Source organism: Ambystoma mexicanum, chromosome 8 (genome assembly GCF_040938575.1).
Source record: "Ambystoma mexicanum isolate Mex_15411 chromosome 8, UKY_AmexF1_1, whole genome shotgun sequence".
In the NCBI taxonomy this organism is placed as follows: Eukaryota; Metazoa; Chordata; class Amphibia; order Caudata; family Ambystomatidae; genus Ambystoma; species Ambystoma mexicanum.
In genome coordinates this window covers 81217577-81238987 of record NC_090929.1, presented here as the reverse complement: position 1 = coordinate 81238987, position 21411 = coordinate 81217577, and the positions used below count along the sequence as shown (strand labels likewise).

Here is a 21411-nt window from a genome sequence, read left to right as displayed (position 1 = left end):
TTCGTATCACCCCCTTTCTCTGATAAATTGCGATGTTAAGATGTTTCCTAAGGGCCTTGCCCTCCGTCTAGCCTTATGTATGGTGCACCTGATTCGTACTGATCAATCTGGCTTCGTCCCAGCCACTCTACGGCCCTTCATTTGCAGTGATTATTTAATGACCTAGCCCAAATAGTCTGCGCTGTTCCTGCTATGTTAGATGTGCAGAAGGCCTTTGACTCAGTCTCTTGGCGATGGCTGTGCTCGGGAAGTGCAATTTTGGTCCCCAGTTTGTGTCTTGGATAGAACTGCTATATGCTAAACCTGTTTCCAGTGTGCGCACCAATGGCCGTCTCTCGCGTCCGTTTGATATTTGCAGGGGAACAAGACAGGGGTGTCCTCTGTCCCCACTTATCTTCGCAATAGTCATGGAACCCTTTGCGGATCTCCTGAAACTAAAACATGCACATGTTGGGGATACGGGTTGCTGGGTCGCCTGAGATTGTGTCTCTGTAGGCAGATTATGCACTACTATATATAAGGCATCCAGAACGCAATCTTGAGCTCGTTAAGCGCAATGTCGTCCATTTTGGCTCTTTGTCCTGCCTCTGGATTAACGGGGCTAAGTCTGAGTTATTTCCCCTGACCAAGGCCACTACAGCCCCGGCAGACCTTTTGGGATTTGCGTGGCCCCCAACAGAAATCAAATACGTGGGGGCTACGATTACATGGCACCAGGGCTCATTATATGAACGAAACTTTGGAACTTATCTCAAGCAACTCAGCCTGAAGCTGCTTTCATGGGCTAGGCTTCCCATTACTCTCTTAGGTAAGGTGTCCCTTTTCAAGATTGTGGTATTGCCCCAGATTCTGTATCGCTTCTTGAACGTTCATCTGTGGCCTGGTACTGTATGGTTTGCTACTCTCAGAACCGTGATAAATAGTTTCCTGTGGCATTCCGGAGCTTTGAGACTAAAGTGGTCTACCCTGGTGAGACCGCATAGTCGGGGAGGTCTAGCGGCTCGTGACATCGAGTTATACGAGTTATACTATACTCAAGCCCATTTTGCGTCGTACTGGTCTGCTGAGGGCTTGCCGCTCCCACATGTGAAAATTGAACGGCTTGCTGCCGGTCCCAGGGAACTTCGCTCTCTGACACTGTCCCCCTTGTGGAAGGACCCAGGTGTACCCAGCCTGGCAGCCACTACTGCTCTAGCCTGGGATAAAATCCGGAGCGGACAGGTAGCCCCGCCCATTCCACAAAGACTTGCCATTATGCAACATCTTCCCTGGGTTCCCCAAGATATGTAAGGCTGCAGTTGCAAAGTGGTCTGCTGATGATTTCTCCACCATGGGTGATATGTACAAACAGGGGTCATTTGCGAACTAGTCTGACCTGCGTAGGTATCTAAATGGGGCCCTCTCGAGGTGGCTACAATACGCTGGGCTACGGCATTCCGTTTGGATGATGTGGCCTGAGCTTCCCTCGCAGCCCCCGGATGAACCCTTGTTTGTGCTTGTGATGGGCGGGACTGTTCCCACTGGTGTAGTGTCACAATTGTATAGGCAGCTTCAAGAACAGAGTAAGAAACCCCGTTACTAGACTCCGAGAGGCATGGGGCAGGGACCTGGGAGTAGATATAACTGAAGAGAGGTGGGATGCTATGTGTAGTCGTACTCGTGATGTGTCCCTAAATGCAAAGTTTCGCCTGATCCAGTTTAAGGTACTGCACAGGTTTCATTACATTCCTGCCAGACTTCACAACATGTTGCAGGACAATTCACCCCTTTGCCCTAGATGCCACACTGACAATGCAGGGTATCTCCACATGGTTTGGGCTTGCCCCCGAATAGCTGAGTACTGGGTTAAGGTCTGCACAGCCATATCGACGATGATTGATCGAACTATTGAGCCCTCTCCCATGAACTGCTTATTTCACAAGTTTTTGTCGCTGCATGGGAGCGCCCGTAAACTGGCCGGCCTGTGTATGCTTCTTGCAGTACGATGCTTGCTATTGTTGTGGCTTCGGCCTACTGTGCCCACTGTAGAACAATGGCTTCAAGATGTTACTTGGGCGGCAGACACAGAGGAGCGCTGGATCTCCCTACAGGCACCTGGATTCAAGCCACGAGATATATGGCCTCCTTTCAGGGCATACTTGCAGACACTGACCACTGATGAGGGGCAGAGCGCAGATATACTGGGGCCTTCAAGCCCCACTGTCTTTTTAGCTGCGGTAGAAGCCAGCCAGAGTCTATTGAATTGAAGCCATATCAAACTGATATATTGCAATGTGACATTCCAATGAAACTTGTAAATGTATGTACTCATGCTGTTCTGTGCATTGATGTTCTGATTGTCCTTGTTGCCTTGTCAAACAACAATAAATAATGGTTAAAAAAAAAACACAACTCCTATAATCCTTGTTTTTCTGTTACTTACCTGAAATACTCCCGGTCATTCTTTTTCACGTCCTTCTGATTGTTCTCTCCTCAAACCCCAGTATACTGCATTGTCAACACACTACCATTCCCCCAATCCTCCCTGTTCAGGTGACGATAAAAACTCTTGTAATTTATGTTCATTCCACAACCCCTACCAATCTCACTCTTCAGAATTTACCAAAACCACTAGGATTGAGGATTGCAATCCTGTACAACATCTTTTTTCCATCCTACCCTGTAGGATACTCAAAAATTCTACCACACTATTTTTCCAACACGAACACTTGCTTGCACAGTAACAGACAATGGACTAATGTTAAAAAGGTGTACCTGACATGTCCCAACACCAGGGTCAGGCATGGTCAGGCAATTCAACAGTCGCACACACCTGATGGCCCTTTCCCGTCCCCACAGGGATAAAATGTGGAGCGCGAAAGCACAGGACGAGTAAGGCAGATCGCACGACGTGAGAGCTAACTCAGCACAGCAGTTCAAGTGGAGGAGAAAGAAGGCGCATACCGAGAGGGTGACAAGGAGAGAAGCGATCTTGCACTTTCCGATTAAGGCCCGTGAAACCTCAGCAGAAGGAATGTAAGACCGCAAACAATAGCCAGGGTGTTTTGCAGCAGATGTTAATAGTACACAAAACCCTCCTCCACTGGTAACCAAGCCGGGGAGAGACACTGGTCTCTGGAGTACCGACCTTGACTCCAAAGAGAAAGAAGACCAAGTGGTTTCAACACAGCCGGTGAGTCGAGGGGAGAGTCGATAAGAAACCGACTGTGTTGAACTAAAAGTAGCAAGCCGCTAATTGAACTGTGATAGCATAAAGAGCTATTGAAGCTAGAGGGGGAAAACCAGCAAAAGAGATGTCCGGCACCACATGGGTGCTCACTTAGGAAACTCTGGCGATTACCCGATTGTTGAAACTACGATAATCAGAAGGCCTTGGAAGAAGGTGAAAAAGGAGGTAAAAGTGGACATACAGGGGTCTTGCAAATTCCTCTGTGCAATCGAAAGTCTTTGATCGACAGATGATTGTGAAGCGAAGGGAAATGAATCCCACTTGGTGAAATTAGCAAATGAACAGTGTTTTACAAAAGTTGGCAGGAGTGAACCCAGAAAAAAAGGGGCGAAGCCTGAAGTCCCTATGAACAATGTGTTGACAGGAGTGAACGTGACAGAGGGATGTCCACAGTGAATTGTTTGAAAGACATTAAGACTCGTGAAAGTAAGAACAGCCATAGTGAACCCGAAGGAGGGAGGCTAGCGTTTGAATTGTTTAAAAAGACATTGTGATTCGTGAATGCAAGAAAAACCATTGTGAACCCGAAGGAGGAAGGCTGATATTTGAAAGAGTCCGGATCCGAAAGAGGGAGATCCAGGGGTGGAAAGTCAGCACACAAAGGTCATTGAGAAAGGAACATTTTAGTTGTTTTGTTGAATATGACTTGTGAGGAGTCTGCACCCAGAAGATGGGGACCCAGGGGTAAAGCCATCACCCAAAGTATATGTGGAACAGAACTTTGTGTTTGTTTGTCAAAACATCAGGCCCTTGAAGGCAAGAGACTTTTGTTAAAAGAGACTTAACCATCGAAGAACCTGATAGCTGGTACAGAACTGTTGGCTCGTGCTGGGAATGCGTGTGCTGTGCTCCAAAGTCCCACCTTGTCCCGTGCGGAAAACGTAGGGAAGGGGAGACCTCAAGTACCGCATCCTGACTTATTATTTGTGAACACTACTTTCTTTCTTGAGAACATTATCCAACACTTCTTTTTGTATTTAGACTAAGGATTGGCAATAGGTTTTTCTTAGTATAGGCATTTATTTTGACACAACACCACTAGCACTGCCTTAATTTTCATGTGATGGTCGAAGCTTGCTCCCATCTTAGATTTAGGTTTAGATTAGGCGTTTTTCCAACCTACCTTGTCAGTTTAATAAACACCCTTGAACTGTGATGACATGTGTTTGTCTTTATTGTTGCCACCATGTGTTCCTTGCAACAGAGACAAACATTAGAATACTGGACCACTAGCAGGGATTGAAATTAAATTTCGATAAGCAGGAGCTAAAAGTATCTCCCGGGTATCCAACATTAACCAGTTACCAGGAGCTAGTACTTAGAGTTCTGCAAATCTAACTTCCACATACGATGGAAAGATATAATTGTGTCCATTATTTATGACCCCTTATGCTTTAAATGTCATACATACAATGTCATGTGTTTGAATGTCTATTTATAGATTGTCTCAAATGCACAGAGTTAAATTCACATAGGTTTGTTTGTTCGCCACCAGATGGCCTGGGGAGCCAAACGTAGCTCATACTACATTTATAGGGCGGTGGCAACGATTACCCTTCTGAGATACCCTTGAAATGCACTGTATGTGTGATTTTTCACTCTGGAATGTAACTCCATCGCCCTTGTTCATGATCCCTACATGGGATATGAAAAGCACGCCAACTGTCTCTATGTCTGACCCCAATGCGTTATATTTAATTTCAAAGGTCAGCCTCCTGCATTTGTCCCTTTGCGTGATGTCCAAGGTGAGAGGTCAGCTCCATGCCTGACAGTAAACTAAGTGTCAACCTAGGATCTGTTAGACTTGTTTTCACTGGAACAACCCACTAAGGGGTCTCCTCCATAAGGGTGACCTTTTCTATGAAGCAAAGTCTCACCAGTTGTAATATACAGATGAGACTAAGAATCAGATGAAAGAGCAAAAATACCACCAGTTAACACGCCAGGCTGGAAATGCAAGGAAATACTTTTAGTAAGGGTTATACCTGAGAAATAAACATATGCATAAACTAAAGTATCACTAACCTGGGTGGCCTGGACGCTAGACTGGTATTGTTTTATGGACTTCAACTGGTGGTCAAAAAAGCTCTGTCGTTCTGGCAAAAAGCTCTGTCGTTCTGCTCGGTATTCTCTAGAACAAAACAATATTGTAAATAGTGTAGTAGGAAAGTATGTATAAGATTCGTGCTACAGTATTCTGCTCACCTTGTACCTACAGAGAAGGTTTCTTAATATGTTAATTCAGTAGCAGCATAGAGGAGTTAAGAAACATTTACTCCTTTGTAAAATGTCCAGCTTTTGCAATAACCTGGCTACATGTTTTGTCTGATTTGCTGTGCACAGTATCAAAGTGCAGTATCTGCCATTGACCCCTATGTAAGATGTTCAATGACTGAAGTAAGCATGTCCACCTTTCCCTGACTATCTACGATATCAAAGTTCAGCATCTTCCATTGACCCCTATGTGAGAAGGTCAATGACTGAAGTTAGCTGGCCACCCTTCCGCTGACTCTATATCTACAATATCAAAGTTTTACACCTGTCATTCACCCCCTATGAGAGATGTTCAATGTCTGAAATAAGCTGGCCATCCTGGCCCCTGACTCCTTATCTACAATATCAAAGTTCAGCGCCTGCCATTGAGCCTATGTGAGATGTTCAGTGTCTGAAGTAAGCTGCGCCCCCTTCCCCTGATTCTCTGTTCACAATATCAGAGGTCCGTGTCTGGCATTGACCCCTTTATGAGATGTTCAATGTCTGAAGAAAGCTTGTGACCTTCCCCAGACTCCCTGTCCATAATATCAAAGTGCAGCCCCTGCCATTGATCCATATATAAGATGTTCCGTGCCTGAAGTGGGCTGCACACCCCTCCCCTGATTCTCTTTCTGCAATATCAAAGTTCAGAGCCTGCCATTGACCCATATGTGAGGTGTTCTGTGACTGAAGTAAACTGGCCACCCTTTCCCTGACTCTCTAGCTACAATATCAAAGTTCAGCACCTGCCATTGACCCCTATGTGTGGTCTTCAGTGACTTAAGGAAGCTGGTCATGCTTTCCCAGACTGTCTATCTACAATATCAAAGTTCCGAGCCTGCCATTGACCCCTAGGTGAGGTGTTCAGTGTCTGAAGTAAGCTGACCACCCTGGTCCCTGACTCCCTGTCCATAATATCAAAGCTAAGCCCCTGCCATTGATCCCTACATACAATGTTCCGTGCCTGAAGTGAGCTGCATGTCCCTCCCCTGATTCTCGTCTACAATATCAAAGTTTAGCTGCCTGCTATTGGCCCTATGTGAGATGTTCAGTGTCTGAAGTAAGCTGTCACGATCCATGGCCCTGACCCCCTCAGGTATAACAGCCCCTGGCAGCAGTGGGGCTAAAGCCCTTCACACTTGCCCCAAGGGCCTTAAAACTCCATCAGAAAAATACATGGAGTCAGTACTGGCCACTTTGGCCCAAGGGTCATTATCAGGAATAAAGCAATACCAGTTTTGGACCTTAATCCAACATGGAGGCCTATTACACAGCTCAGTTCTTTAGAACCAAGCCATGCGGTTTAGTGTTTTGGGTGTGGCTGGGCCTGGAACTACTTGGTTTTGAACTACTTTACCTGAGCTATTTAAACCACACCCAAACAGCAGAACACGCTTCGCGTTATTCTGCACTCCTGCAGCGTAACGCTCACTGTGTCCAGCTCCTGCTCATCTGCTTCTCCGGCGGCCCGATCCTGAAGCCCTAGATCCAGATTCCATTAATAACCTGGAAGAACAAGAACAGCATTAGCAGGCAAGAACACTTACCTGTGAAGTAACCAGTCTTGATTCCATCCTGCGCTTCGCTTACCTCGCCCATCTCCGGGGTTTGCCGCAACCTGCAAAGGTAAAGATACAAGGACAGCATTAATAACAATTCTTACCTGGGCAAGCAGCGAGTCCTGGCAGCACCCTGCGGTTCTCTTACCTCGCCAAACTCCGGGTTTCGCAGCACCCTGCAAGGGAGAAGGAACAAGGTCAGCATTAACAAAGCACTTACCTGGGCAAGCAGCGCTTCGATCGCTCATCACTCCGGAACATCACCGCAACCTGTACAAAGAAGAGAAGAGAACACAGGTTAGCAATTAACACCAATAAACAGCGTAGTGCTCCGTGCATCAATAACTCACCCTGGTCTACGCCATTGATGCGGCAACTCCGAGATCGCAACCACCACACCGAGAAGACAGAGAAAACAGAGGGAAAGAAAGAGACAGAATAAAGACGGAAAAGACATTACAACTCACCTGGAAGACAGTAAACAGAGTCGGAGTCACAGCCGGTCTGGACCCGACATACGGGCACAAGGACCAGTGAAGCAACTAGGACCACGGAACGCCCGCACCAATCACGCGCCCCTGCACAGAGACGCAGGACAGAGAATTCAACGCACAAAAACCTAAGGTGAGCAATAACCCCAAGGGAGGGGATTTGGACCAGAGGGAGGTGGGAGTCCACCCATCTCAGAACCAGTATCTTAACCCTCCATTCTCCTGTTATGGGCGCTACCCAACGTCTGGCACATAACCAAGCAGAGAGGAGTCTGGGATAGCGCTTAGACCTCCATCCAGTATCGTGTTGCACCCCCATGGATACCAGGTGAGCGTAACATAAGCTTCCCGCCCTTCCCCTGATTCTCTGTCTACAATATTAGAGGTCCGTGCCTGGCATTGACCCCTTTCTGAGATGTTCAATGTCTGAAGAAAGCTGGTCCCCTTCCCCAGACTCCCTGGCCATAATATCAAAGCTCATCCCCTGCCATTGATCCCTATATAAGATGTTCTGTGCCTGAAGTGGGCTGCACACCCCTCCCTGATTCTCTTTCTGCAGTATCAAAGTTTAGCTGCCTGCTATTGACCCCAATGTGAGATGTTAAATGGCTGAAGTAAACTGGCCACTCTTTCCACAACTCTCTATCTACAATATCAAAGTTCAGAGCCTGCCATTGACCGCTATGTGAGGTGTTCAGTGACTGACTGAAGTAAGCTGGCCGTCCTTCCCCAGACTGTCTATCTACCATATAAACGTTCAGCGTCTGCCATTGACCCCAATGTGAGGTGTTCAGTGACTGAAGTAAGCTGGCCACCCTTTCCCTGACTCTCTATCTACCATATGAAAGTTCGGCACCTGCCATTGGCACCTATGTGAGGTGTTCAGTGACTGAAGTAAGCTGGCCACCCTTCCCCAACTCTCCATCTACAATGCCAAAGTTCAGAGCCTGCCATTGAGCCCTATGTGAGATATTAAATGGCTGAAGTAAGCTGGCCATCCTGACCCCTTACTCCCTGTCTGACAAAATCAATGTTCAGCTGCCTGCCATTGACCCTGTGTGAGATGTTCAGTGTCTGAAGTAAGCTGGTCACCCTGGTCGCTGACTCCATGTCTACAATATCAAAGTTCAGCGCCTGGCATTGACCCCTATGTGAGATGTTCAATGACTGAAGTAAGCTGCCCGCCCTTCCCCTGATTCTCTGTCCACAATATCAGAGGTAAGTACCTGCCATGGACCCCTTTGTGAGATGTTCAGTGTCTGAAGTAAGCTGGCCACCCTGGTCCCTGACTCCCTGACTTCCTGTCCATAATATCAAAGTTCAGCGCCTGCCATTGACCCATATGTGAGGTGTTCAGTGACTGAAGTAAGCTGGCCTTCCTTCCCCAGACTGTCTATCTACAATATCAAAGTTCAGAGCCTGCCATTGACCCCAATGTGAGGTGTTCAGTGACTGAAGTAAGCTGGCCACCCTTTCCCTGACTATCTATCTTCCATATCAAAGTTCAGCGCCTGCCATTAACCCCTGTGTGAGATGTTCAATATCTGAAGGAAGCTGGCCACCCTTCCCCAACTCTCCATCTACAATATCAAAGTTCAGAGCCTGCCATTGAGCCCTATGTGAGATATTAAATGGCTGAAGTAAGCTGGCCATCCTGGCCCCTTACTCCCTGTCTACAAAATCAAAGTTCAGCTGCCTGCCATTGACCTCTATGTGAGATGATCAGTGTCTGAAGTAAGTTGGCCACCATGGCCGCTGACTCCATGGGGGTCATTACAACCCTAGCGCTAAGGGGTTAACGGCGCTGTAAAAGGCTGTGGCGCCGTTAACCCCTTAGCGCCTAATTACGAGGTCCCTTTGTGGGACCCGACCTTAACGGCTGGTCTGGACCAGCCGTTAAAGTAGGGACCCGCAAAGGGACCTTCGAGGTAATTACGGTACCGCAATTTGCGTTACCGTAATTACCGCCTTCCCCAGTCCCATTGAGCCCTATGGGGCAAAAATGGGAATGGGGAAGGGCCAATGTTCAATGGGGAATTACCGCCCCGCCAACCTTGGAATGGGGTGCGAATTCCCAATTGAACATTGGCGGACTCGTTACAACACCGGCAGCAACCATGGTGCTAATAGCGCCATGGGTTACCGCCAGTGTTGTAATGAGGGCCCATGTCAACAATATCAAAGTTCGGCGCCTGGCATCGACCCCTATGTGAGATGTGAAATGTTCAGTGTCTGAAGTAAGCTGGCTGCCATTCCCTTGACTGTCTATCTACAATATCAAAGTTCAGTGCCTGACATTGACCCTATGTTAGATGTTCAGTATCTGAAGTAAGCTGCCCACCCTGCCCCTGATTCTCTGACCACAATATCAGAGGTCCATGCCTGGCATTGACCCCTTTGTGACATATTCAATGTCTAAGGAAAGCTGGTCCCCAGACTCCCTGTCCATAATATCAAAGCTCACCCCCTCCCATTGATCCCTATATAAGATGTTCCGTGCCTGAAGTAAGCTGCACGCCCCTCTCCTGATTCTCTTTCTGCAATATCAAAGTTTAACTGCCTGCTATTGACCCCTATGTGAGATGTTCAATGTTTGAAGTTTCTTGTTTTGTCTGGTTGGTTGGTTGTCCTTTTTTGTGCGCCTTGAGGCCTGCAGGCAATCTGGCGCGTTTATAAGAATTAAAATAAATAAATAAGCTGGTGCTCTTCCCCTAACTCCTTATCTGCCATTTCAAAGTTCAGCACCTGCCAGTGACCCCTATGTGAGATGTTCAATCTCTGAAGTATCTGGCCACCCTGACCCCTGACTCCCTGTCTACAATTGCAAAGTTCAGTACCTGTCATTGACCCCTGTGTGATATGTTCAATATCTGAAGTAAGCTGGCCACCCTTACCCCTGACTCCCTGTCTACAATGTCAAAGTTCAGCGCCTGACATTGACCTCTATGTAAGATGTTCCTCTGACAAAAACCTGAACAGTCTTCAGATCATTAAAAAAAATGCCCTCAAAGCAGCCATAGACATATCCAAATCTGACCACATCTTTGCGGTAAGGTGCTCAGTCCACTAGCTCCCCATCCGGGAAAGAATACAATTCAAAATACTCACGATTGCACACCAGTTCCTGGCGAACAAAGCTCGGACCTACCTTGTCCAGAAGATTAAGAGATAATCACCAGCCAGACCGCTCAAATCCTCCGACAGCCAAAGATTACGCACCACCAGATTCAAACGGAAACGTGCAGGTGTCTCAAGTTTCCCCATTGTCGTGGCTAACCTCTGGAACAATCTCCTGCTTCACCTACCTTCAGAAAAAAACTAAAGACACATCTATTTAACTCAACCGCCCCTTCCACTCGCCTGTATTACACCTTTCCTATGTATCTGTACTTATCTGTGTAACTAGTGCACAGATGCCAGAGGGCTTGGTGCATTGCTATACATGCAAACATAAAATAAATAAAATAAATCCTAACCCTAGGGGTGCGGATGCAAGTGAAGATCACCTGGGAGGAGGGTATTTGGGGATTGGGGGAGGCTGTCCGCAGGCGAGACATGGTATCCCCCTTTTCCTTGTGATAACCAACCTTAACCTCCCCCTGACTTTATAGGCTATTGCAAATCACTTCTCTTCATTTACCCTCATTCATACCACTATAGTACTGGGACGAGGAAGAGGGGACTAGGAGTGGTACACCCTAACATGTAATTTCACTACTCTGGTACTGAGACGAGGAAGAGACCTGAAGACTGTTGAGAGGGTCAGGCATGTACAGAGAACACCACTAATTATGGTCAGGCAACTGGTCTTGAAGACTCACACCTGCAACCTGTTAAATGGTTGCAGGTGCATAAAAGGTGGGTGGGATCGACAATCAGAAAGGGGAAACCAGCAGGAGAGAAGCCGGGTCGAGCGTGTCGGGCCTGCAATGAGAGACATCCTGTTGAGAAGGAGGGTCCTCACTGGAGACCAGGGCGCCGGCAGAGACCCAGGCGAGACTGAGATGCTGAGGCCAAAGCGGGGCGTGAGAGACTCACAGCGGTTAGAGCCTCCCTCGTCGGGTGCCCACAGCAGGCGCTGTGGGGCACGGAAAATACCCTATTGCTGCAAGCTTCCGGCAGCATCCACGAGAGGCAAGCAGAGCTATCAGCAACCCACAGAGAGAATTGCAAGGTGCTAGAGTGGATTGCAATATTACGGACACATGTATGCGGAGCACAAGGAAAGGAAAGAAACCGCCCGGAGGAGCCACCAGGGACCGTTGAGTGATCAAACGGGAACGCTCATACCGCAGCACTCCTGGGGGCTACTACACAGGGAAAATGGAATTGTTGAGTGAATGAAATTAGAAATGCAAGTTAAAGTGAACCCAAAGTGAGAGGCTGAAGTGAACAATACGAATAAGCTGAACTGTAAGTTAAAGATCGTGAATGAATAACTATTTTATACCGAACTATAGGAAATCTTTGATAAGCATATGAATGGAAGGCAAACTTGTATAAGGCACATGTTAAATACATTGCAAGTAATGAACATTACTGAAGAGTGTGAAAGTAATGTGGTGAAGGCAAGGGGAGAGCACCAGAGAGTGAACTGTATGAAAGAACACACTGTGGCAAAGCCAAATGACTGGCAAGGAGGAAAACACATTGTGGCAAAGCCAAAAGACTGGCGAGGAGAGAGCAAAGTGAAGGTGAGCCAGAACACAGATGCAGTTACCGAAAAATTGGTGTGGGCAAGAAAGCCAAGGGTTATCGTTTGCGTGACCTGTAATGGGTTGACCATTTGGTCCAACAACTGCACTTAGACCGATGAAACCATATCTGTGAAAAACAAGGAAGCATACAGATAATAAATCTGCATGCATGAAAGAGATTGCTGAAGTGAAGCAGAAGAAAGCAATCTGTGTAAACTGGCAAGGAATCAGAAGGAGTGGAAAGTTGGCCTGCAACTGGTTTTGAATACTAAGAGACTGAAACTCACTGTGAGTTGACAAGATGGACAAGCCGACGTCTTGGGGAAGGGAAACCTAAGACCTTGTGAACTTTGTTGTTCCCTTGGGGAAGAACCTTGGGGCCCCATTGGAACTGTCTTGAACTTGGGGAAGGGGAGCTGAAAGAAGCTCACATTCACAACGTTACTTTGAAACACTACTTGATTTGTTGTTGACATCCCTACACATTGTTTAGCTTTAGTCACGCGGGCAAGGATAGGTTTTGGACACAGACAGATTTTTAAGTTGAACTTACTTACTCTGACAATCCTTAGTGTTTTTAGGTAGGGAATACCCACCCTAGCATAGGGCAAGTTAGGCCTTCAAACATCTTGACATTTAAGTTAATAAACGTATTTTTTTTACTTTGAATCTGTTGTTTTTGTCTTGCTTCATGATGCCTTCACAGCTATTTAGCCAGTACAAAGGTAACAGGGGTGGCTAAGACTCTGCTATTGACCGATGTAGAATTGGCTTGTGGATGAGTGCTGTGAAGATTGTCAGGAGAGTATGTGAGTCAAGGAGACTGATTATTTGTCGAGTTAGACCAAATTTTTACTGTGGGATTTAGCTGCATTCTAGTGGCAGAGGTGATATGCAATATGAGATCAAGTAGCGGATGGTTGCAGATGTGTGGATGGGTGGCTGTGATCTGAGAGGGATACAGCTAACTTCCATTGAGATGGAGTGCAATACGTACCCGTGAGTCATGGCTGATTACTAGCTTCGTTGGCTGAGTGCAGATCATGTGATTGCAGGTCTACATGAGTCTTTTCTGAGAGTGCTCAGTACTTTCTCTGAGTCTCCTCATGTGACTCATTGATGGTCCTACCTACCTGTCTGGGGCTGAATTAGGTCAGTCAGTTCGCAGGAGGGAAGAGCCAGCTCTTGAGTGCCTTCTGGAAGGCGAGATCCTCTATGCGGCGGATGCTAAAAGGGATAGACTTCCATATGCTGGGTGCTTGGACGGAGAAGGGGTATCCCCCTAGTCTGGTCGATTGGCAAATGGGATGACAAGCAGGAGAGCTGTGCCTGATCTCAGGTTTCTGTTGGGTCTGTAGGGGATGAGCTTGTGTTCTAGATATTTCGGCCTGTGTTGTGCAGAGCACACTAGGTGATGCACATGGCCTTGAAGGTGGACCGTCGCCAACAGGAGGCCAGTGCAGGACACGAAGGGTGGGTGTGATGTACTCTCTAGGGCCTAGAGCCTGGAGGACCACGGCTGCAGTGATCTGGACGCGTTGGAGTGTTCTGAGTTGAGATGCAGAGGCGCCCAGGTACAGGGAGTTGGCATAGTCTAGGCAAAAGTGGTTTATGGTCGTGATTGCGGTCACTCTGTGTGGGTAGGTAAGGTAGGGGAAGATGTGCCGGAGAATGCGTAGGTGTACATAGCATGATTCTGACACAGAGTTGATGTGATGTGATCGTGCCCCTGACTCCCTTTCTAGAATATCAAAGTGCAGCTGCCTGCTATTGACTGTCTATTTACAATATCAATGTTCAGCAACTTCCATTGACCTGTGAGATGTTTCAGTGTCTGAAGTAGGCTTGCTGTCCTTCCACTGACTCACTATCCATAATATCAAAGTCTATGCTCCTGTGGCTGGTCACTGGAGTACACCTGAGCTGACCTATGTTTTCTTTACAGGGCACATTGCTCCTGTAGGCACAACACTGAAGCGATGGCTGCCAGTCATCTTCGTGGGACTGATGTTTTTCACTGGATTGGCCTGGTAAGATGATTTCCTAATTGAATAAAAGCTATTTCCAAGTTACTGGTGCTATTTAGTTTGGACAGGTGCCATGAGGACATCTGTGCTATGATTGTCACAATAAACACATTGTGAGTAAGGTTTTTTTGCTGAGCACTCTACACCCCTAGACACCCAGACAAGATATTAGAGTGTGAACTTGTTGCTCCAGAAGATACTGAATTGAGCCTACTGGACCTTGAAGTTGTCCAGCGTGGACTGCGCTCATTGCACTGCCGACCTCTACAGGTGCTACATACTCTGCAGCATTGCTCGCCCTCACACTTCCCACAAGCACTTGTTCCTCACATTCCGCACCATTGCCAGCTCCTCAAAATGCACCTAAATACAAGTACTTCACACTCCTGACCAACATAGATGTCACACATAGGGCACCACTGCCACCTCCTCACAATGACAAGAAAAACAGTCTATACCTTTGATGCGGTATCCCTTCCCTGTGTCAGTATACCTTCCTTGTCTGTGAGAACACATTGCAGGAAACCTTCCTTGTATTTGAGGAGAAAATGTTGCAAATTTGTATAGGACTTGTATCTCCCTCTCTTTCTGCTGACTCTTCAGGAAACAGCAGAGACAAGCATCAGCTTGCAAGAAAGTGTTCCGGCATACCTCGCAAGCACAGCATGTCTTTTCGTGCGTGTTGGGTGTTGCCATGGAGATGCTGGTCTCCGGTTTACGGCTTTGCACGCACTAAGTGATGGCAGCACAGTGTGCGATAGATCAGGTGACTCTATTCAAGCCACGCCTAGTCAACAGAGCGGCACTTCTGAATTTTGCACATTCACCAGCGTCTTGTGTTATGTACTCTTCTATCGACTATTTGGTTAAGAAACTCTCCCTTGGATTTATGAAACTGCTATTCTCTTGGTCCCTTGTCTTGTATTTGGAACTTGGGGCTAAACCTAGGAACATTTCTTGGATTTGCTTCTGTCTCACGTTTTGTCCTCAGCGCAGCTGGTTGTGTACAGACCTGGCTTCGTTTTATGGATTGTCTTGGTTCCTGATTCTGTTTTTGTCACTGCTAGGATTGTTACGAATTGGATTGTCTTGGATTCCTTTTTCTACCGATAATTCCTATCACGCTGTCCCTGCAAGCAACGCATCCAACTCCTATTGATCAATGCATGCTTGAGGATTGTACTGTTGAGGGTTCCCGGACTAGAGACTGCCTAAAGGAGCACCGTTGTGTATAATAGGCGTCCTCGTGCCATCGGGTATAGCAACCAGGCATTCTCATGACACCGGGTCAGGGGACTTATTCCTCAAAACTCCACAGACTTTGCTAATTCAACAAGACTTTTCATCTTGCAAGTGCATCAAGCCTTTCTTGTTACATACATTTGGGTAAGAACTTTCCTGTACATTGTGTCTCTGTTTATGTAATCCGCTACTAGGTCAGGAGGTGCTGATATTCTTGTTACCTTTTTGATTCCAGGATAAACCCCCCTGGTTGGTCTAGAACAGGAATTCCTATCTCAAGTAGTATACAACTGTACTTCTCTCAGACACGCACATGTGAGCATTGATTATTCAATCTTAGCGTTACTAACACATATTTTCTCTATTGATATTGATTGCCTGTGTTTCTTTTGCAGCCAGCCGTTGTCCTGGGGCGTCCATCCCATCTTTCGGTCAATAGATCTCTCAGCGTGTCCTTTTGTACTCCTGAGAGCTATATTGACAGGAAGAATTTGTCATCTACACGACAAGTTCAACTGTCATTGATAGCACTCAGTTGGGAGTTGCAAGAGGTATCTGACAACTGTAACACCCTTTCCCGATCCTACCTAGGAACTCAATCCCCTCTCCCCCTTTCCCGACACGAACACTTTCTCATGGAAAGTTCATTATGATATGATGTGATATGGCATTTATAACGCACCTATACACAAGTGTTTCAAGGTGCGACGAAGCAAGAGAGGGGGAACAAAGGGAAGACGGACAATGATCTTACTAGGCAAGGTGTCATTCAGATTGCGCAAGTGCATGGGAAGGGGGATAGGGAAAAGTGTGTGGGGGAAGGGAGAGGGGAAAGTGCAGTACATGGGATATTAGAATAAATAAGATAAATAAATATGGCCAGCTGGTGGCAAGTGCAAGGTAAGTGCAGCCATAAGTGCTGATAGGGGGACTGTAGGGATGCAGAAAACAGTCCCCAGGTGCAGGGGTTGCCAGGGAGGCAGTGCAGGTGTGCAACTGGCGGGGCCTGGGCACGAGATCAAAAAGGGTGGCCAGGTAACCAGTGCAGTTTCAGCCAGGAATTCAGCAAGGGAGAGGGGGAGAGAAAGCAGAAGCAAAGAGGAAGGTTTTGAGGTGCTTCCGAACCAAAGATGGTTCTCCTCAAGTTTCAGGGAGGCAGGAAGGCTGTTCCAGAGGGAGGCCCCTGCCGAAGAGAGAGATCGACCAACTCGTTGCTTGGAGAAGCGACTGACCCTGAGGGAGTTTGAGGCGGATGAGTGAAGAGCTCGAGAAGGAAGATATTTAGGAAGAGAGAGTTGAAGGTATTGCGGACCCAGGCCCCAGAAGGCCTTGTGGACAATGCAGAGGGTTTTGAACTTAATCCTCGCAGCCACTGGGAGCCAGTGCAGAGATTTCCGTCGTGGAGAGATACGATCCGTGGGCTTAAGGCCAAGGAGAAGTCTTGCAGACCTGTTCTGGATAAGTTGCAGAGGGCGGAGAGTAGAGGCAGGCAGATTTAGATAGAGGCTGTTACAATAGTCCATCCTAGAGAGAACCAGGGCTATGGAGACAGTGAGCTTCTGGGGAAGGAGAGGAAAGGAAGAATACCTCTGAGGCGGTGCAGCTGGTAGTGTGACTTCTTAGAAACATCAGAAATGTTAGGAGAGAAGGAGAGTGTAGAGTCAAAGATGACCCTGAGGTTTTTAGCCTTGCAGGTGGGAGCAGGAAGAGGGCCAAGAGAGGCCGGCCAGAGAGCTGCAGGGAAGGAGGGAGTGGGTGTGCCGATGAGTAGAATCTCAGTCTAACTGGCATTAAGGCAGAGGTCTTTGGCGGCACACCACTCCTGGATAGCAGACAGACAGTCAGAGATGAGGGAAGGAGAGGAGGAGGCCGAGGGTAGCCTGAAAAGGAGCTGACTATCATCCGCATAGCACTGAAATTTGTGGCAAAGAGCGGTGATGCAGTGGGCAAGGAGTGCCCATATCGGAAAGGAAGGACCCAAGTTGGATCTTGGAGGGTCGGGCGGAGAGGAAAGAAGTCAGCCACGCCAGAGCCTTACCAGTGATACCCAGGTCATCACGGAGACTGTTGAGCAGGATGGCATGGTTGACAGTGCCAAAGGCAGAAGAGAAATCAATCAAGATGAGGACGCACGGGGTGTTAGAGTCAAGGTTGGAGAGCAGGTCTTCACATATGTTCAGGAGAGCAGTTTCCATGCTTCTGGCAGCTCTGAAGCCAGACTGATGGTCATGAAGACAACCAGCAGATTCAATGTGGAGATTAAGCTGGGAGATGGCCAGTTTCTCCAGGAGCTTGCCCAGGAAGGGAGTGATGGAGATTGGGCGATAGTTAGCTGGGCAGGAGGGGTCGGCAGAGGGTTTCTTAAGAAGAGGGTGGACAAGGGAGTGCTTCAGGGGGGGTGGGAAGACTCCAGTGGCAAAGGAGTGATTGCAGAAATCAGCCAGGGCAGGAGCCAGGGAGTCCATATGGTCCTTGATAGTTTTGGAGGAACAGGGGTGAACCTGTTCCGCCGAGACTTTCATAGATCGGACTTGTCTAGAAACCTTGTCTGCAGAGAAAAGGGGAAAGGCAGAGAAAGAGGGAGGGGGTGGCTGCAGAAGGGCCAGAGGAAGAGCAGGTAATAGAGGGAGGGAGGCGATAGGAGGAGAGCGAGGACAGGATGTCCTGAGTTTTTTAAATGAAGTGAGAAGCCAGTGCCGTACAGAGTGCCTGGGACGGTACAGAAGAGGTAGAGACTGCGGCAGGATTGGCCAGTTCCTTGCAGATTTTAAAGAGTTCAGCCGAGTTGTTAGATGCCGCAGAGATGCGGGCTTGGATATGAGCTCTCTTCTTGGTGAGGACGGAGAGCCGGTATTGCCTTTGCAGCGGGCGGCAGGCCAGTTTGTCAGAGGATGAACATGAAGCACGCCATTTCGTCTCGGCCACCCTGCACTTGCGTTTTAGGGTGACGAGGTCTGAGTCATACCAGGAGTTACACTTGGCTTTGGGCTTTGGGCTTCAGGTAGATTCTCATGACAGGGGCAAGGATATCAAGAGTATCAGATATAGAAGAGTGGAGCGTGGAGAGGGCTGTGTCAGGGGGAGAGTCAGCCAAAGGGGGGAGAGGGTGTGAGAAGGTGGCGGCAAAAGCCTCAACTGACACGCGCTTCATGGGTCGGATGACCGAGAAGGTGGGTGGCAGTGATGGAGGTGGGTTGGCCTGAGGGGTAGGAAGGGTGAGGTGGGAGGATAGGAGAAAGTGAATACTCCAGGAGAGAGGAGTGGAGAGAGGGACAGAGAGGTGAAGGTCTGAGGAGATCAGAACATCGAGAGTGTGCCCTACAGAATGAGTCGGGCCAGAGGGGAGAATGGTGAGTGAGAGAGAATCGCAGAGGTCCTGAAAGAGTCCAGAGGTGGGGCAGGAGGCCTCCAGGTGGATGTTGACGTCTCCAAGAAGGAGGAGTTGAGCGGTTGAGGCCAGGAGTGAGGAGGAGCGGTCCGCCCACTCAGAGAGGAAGGAAGAAATCTGACCAGGTGGCTGATAGATAGTAGCCACAGTAAGGAGAGCCGAGAGAGAGAGCCTGCAGACGAGGCATTCAAAAGAGGAGTAGGTCTGCGTAGGAGTGACAGAGGCGGGAGTCCACTCAGGGAAGATAAGGGCTACTCCCCCACCAGAGCGGTTGGGCCTGGGCGCGGAGAGGATCTTGTAGCCATCAGGTAGGAGCGTGTCAAAGCTGGTGACAGAGCTGGCCGTGAACCAAGTCTCAGTGAGACCGAGGACATCAAGGTCAAGTTCTTCAATAAGGCAGCAGATATCGGAGGAATGTTTGACAGCAGAGCGAGAGTTAAGAGTGGCAATGTGGAGAATGTTGCCATCCTTGAAGGACTTCCGGGGAGGGGTACAGATCAGAGGTACGCCCTGCGGAGGTGTAGAAGGAGCCCGAGAGGGGGCAGAGAGGGAAGGGGAAGGCATTGTGAGCGACAACGGACTAACACCCAAGCTATATACCTGACATGTCCCAACACAAGGCTCAGGCAGAGCCAGGCAATTACTGATAATTACACACACCTGACTTCCATCACATTTCCCCACACAGATAAAAAGCAGAGCACAAAAGCACACTCTGAGGAAGGCAAAACACACAAGGAAGCAGCAGTTCAGAGATGGCGGTTTAACACGAGGAGAAAGGCGACAAGACCAGAAAGGGTTGCAAGGAGGGAATTGCCCTTGGCCTTTTCAGAGGAAAAAAAATGCTGCTTTCATGAGCCCTCAAGGATAAGAAACATAAGACCGGGAATTAAAGCTGTAGAAAGTTGCATTGTGTGTCAAACGTTCCCGAGGCTCTCCCGCATCGATAGCTGAGGCGGGGAGGAGCGATTGCCACTGTGGTGCTGTCATTGGCTCCCACAACAATGCTGCTCCAGTAAAGTCAGCACAGACGGTGAGTCGGGGCGACTGATAGCAGACCGGTCTGTGTTAGAACTAAGGATGCAAGCGGCAGCATTGTATGAAGAAATCTGTAAAGAATAGAGTGTAAGGCGTATGTGATGAGCGATGCGAATATAATTGAATATCCAAGGAGCGATTGAACTTTTGAAACCAAGGTAAACGCCATATACTGAGTGGTCCGGCGCCACGTGGGTACTCATTCGAAGGACTCTGTTAGGCATCCAACTGAGAGTGCGAAATTGTGGACTCTGAAATCTAAGTGAAAAACAGTATGGCTGAGGTGTGCCAGGAAGTGGAAGCGCTTGAGCAAATAAATCACGTGAAAACCGCTTAATAATCAACCAAAACTAGCTGCTGCACTCTGTTGAAACAAGTAGGCACCTCAAACCTACTCCACGTGGAAAAGAAACAGTAATTGTTCCACCCTGTAAATGCGCTGCTAGCAACACAAGAGTACAAATCCTTGAATAATAAAGTTCAGTGTTGCCAATGAGACAAGTCCTCAAAAGCGCTGCTCAAAGAAATCTCAAAAATGTATTTCAATATTTAATTATGTCCATATTCAGGAGTCAGAGTTGTATGCCAACACGTGTTTCGACCTCCACAGGTCTTTTTCAAGGCAAACCTCTGCTCAAAATAAGTGATAACAAAACATGTAAATGCATAATGTTCCAACACAATCCATACTGCAAACCCAAAACAGGGACAAGGGGTTAGATTACAGGGAAAAATATACAGAATAGCAAGAAAAATAAATAAAAATAAAACAAGAATAAAAACAACACATGAGGTATACATTACCAAGAACAAATTGTCGAACAAAGTAAACAGGAACATGTCATCAGCAGCACATGGAAAAAAAGGAGATAACAAAGGAAAACGTATGTGCAAAGAGCATGTAAAAGAGATAATATGACATGAATTACATATATTATCTGAATAAACTGTGGAGTGGAACTTAAAATCACATGAGTCACCAACAGAAGCCCAGTGTCTCCAAACGTTATGCCTGCCACCGCACCCACTGACCAAATAGAAAAATGCACACTGTGTGAAATGTGAATAGTAGCCTAGTGAACACTAGTCCCATGCACCTGATTTAAGTGTCACTTCCCGACAAAATGGCATGCAGTGTCATGGTTATAAAAAAAAAAGAAAAGTCAGTTACCAAAATTAAGTTCTGTCAGCAGAATGTTCGCTTCTAAATGAATTGAGGTATAACCGCAGTCGTAATTCTGACGTCCTGAGTTGAAAACAATAAGGCATAAATCACTGTAAACACTTCAAGAGCCATAGTGCTAGAACCTAAAAGTTTGTGGTAAAACATATCACATACCTCGAAAAATAACTTCACAGCTAAGGTGCTGATAGTTCGTCGTGGAGCAATTCATAATGAATATCCAATTGAATCAAGTACATCAAGCCTTGAAATGGCATAGTCTACTAAAGCATAAAGTCGTCTGTATTAAAGACTCACAAACTGC

The 21411-nt window shown here is 47.5% G+C and overlaps 1 protein-coding gene across 1 annotated transcript in view; it reads left to right on the top strand.

Moving 5' to 3' along the window:
* Positions 1 to 21411, top strand: part of ABO (ABO, alpha 1-3-N-acetylgalactosaminyltransferase and alpha 1-3-galactosyltransferase) — a 911475-nt gene that overhangs the window by 351739 nt on the left and 538325 nt on the right. Inside the window, exon 2 of the mRNA XM_069609331.1 lies at positions 14175 to 14259. Coding sequence (XP_069465432.1) covers positions 14175 to 14259 — 85 coding nt within the window. The remainder of the gene's footprint in view (positions 1 to 14174; positions 14260 to 21411) is intronic.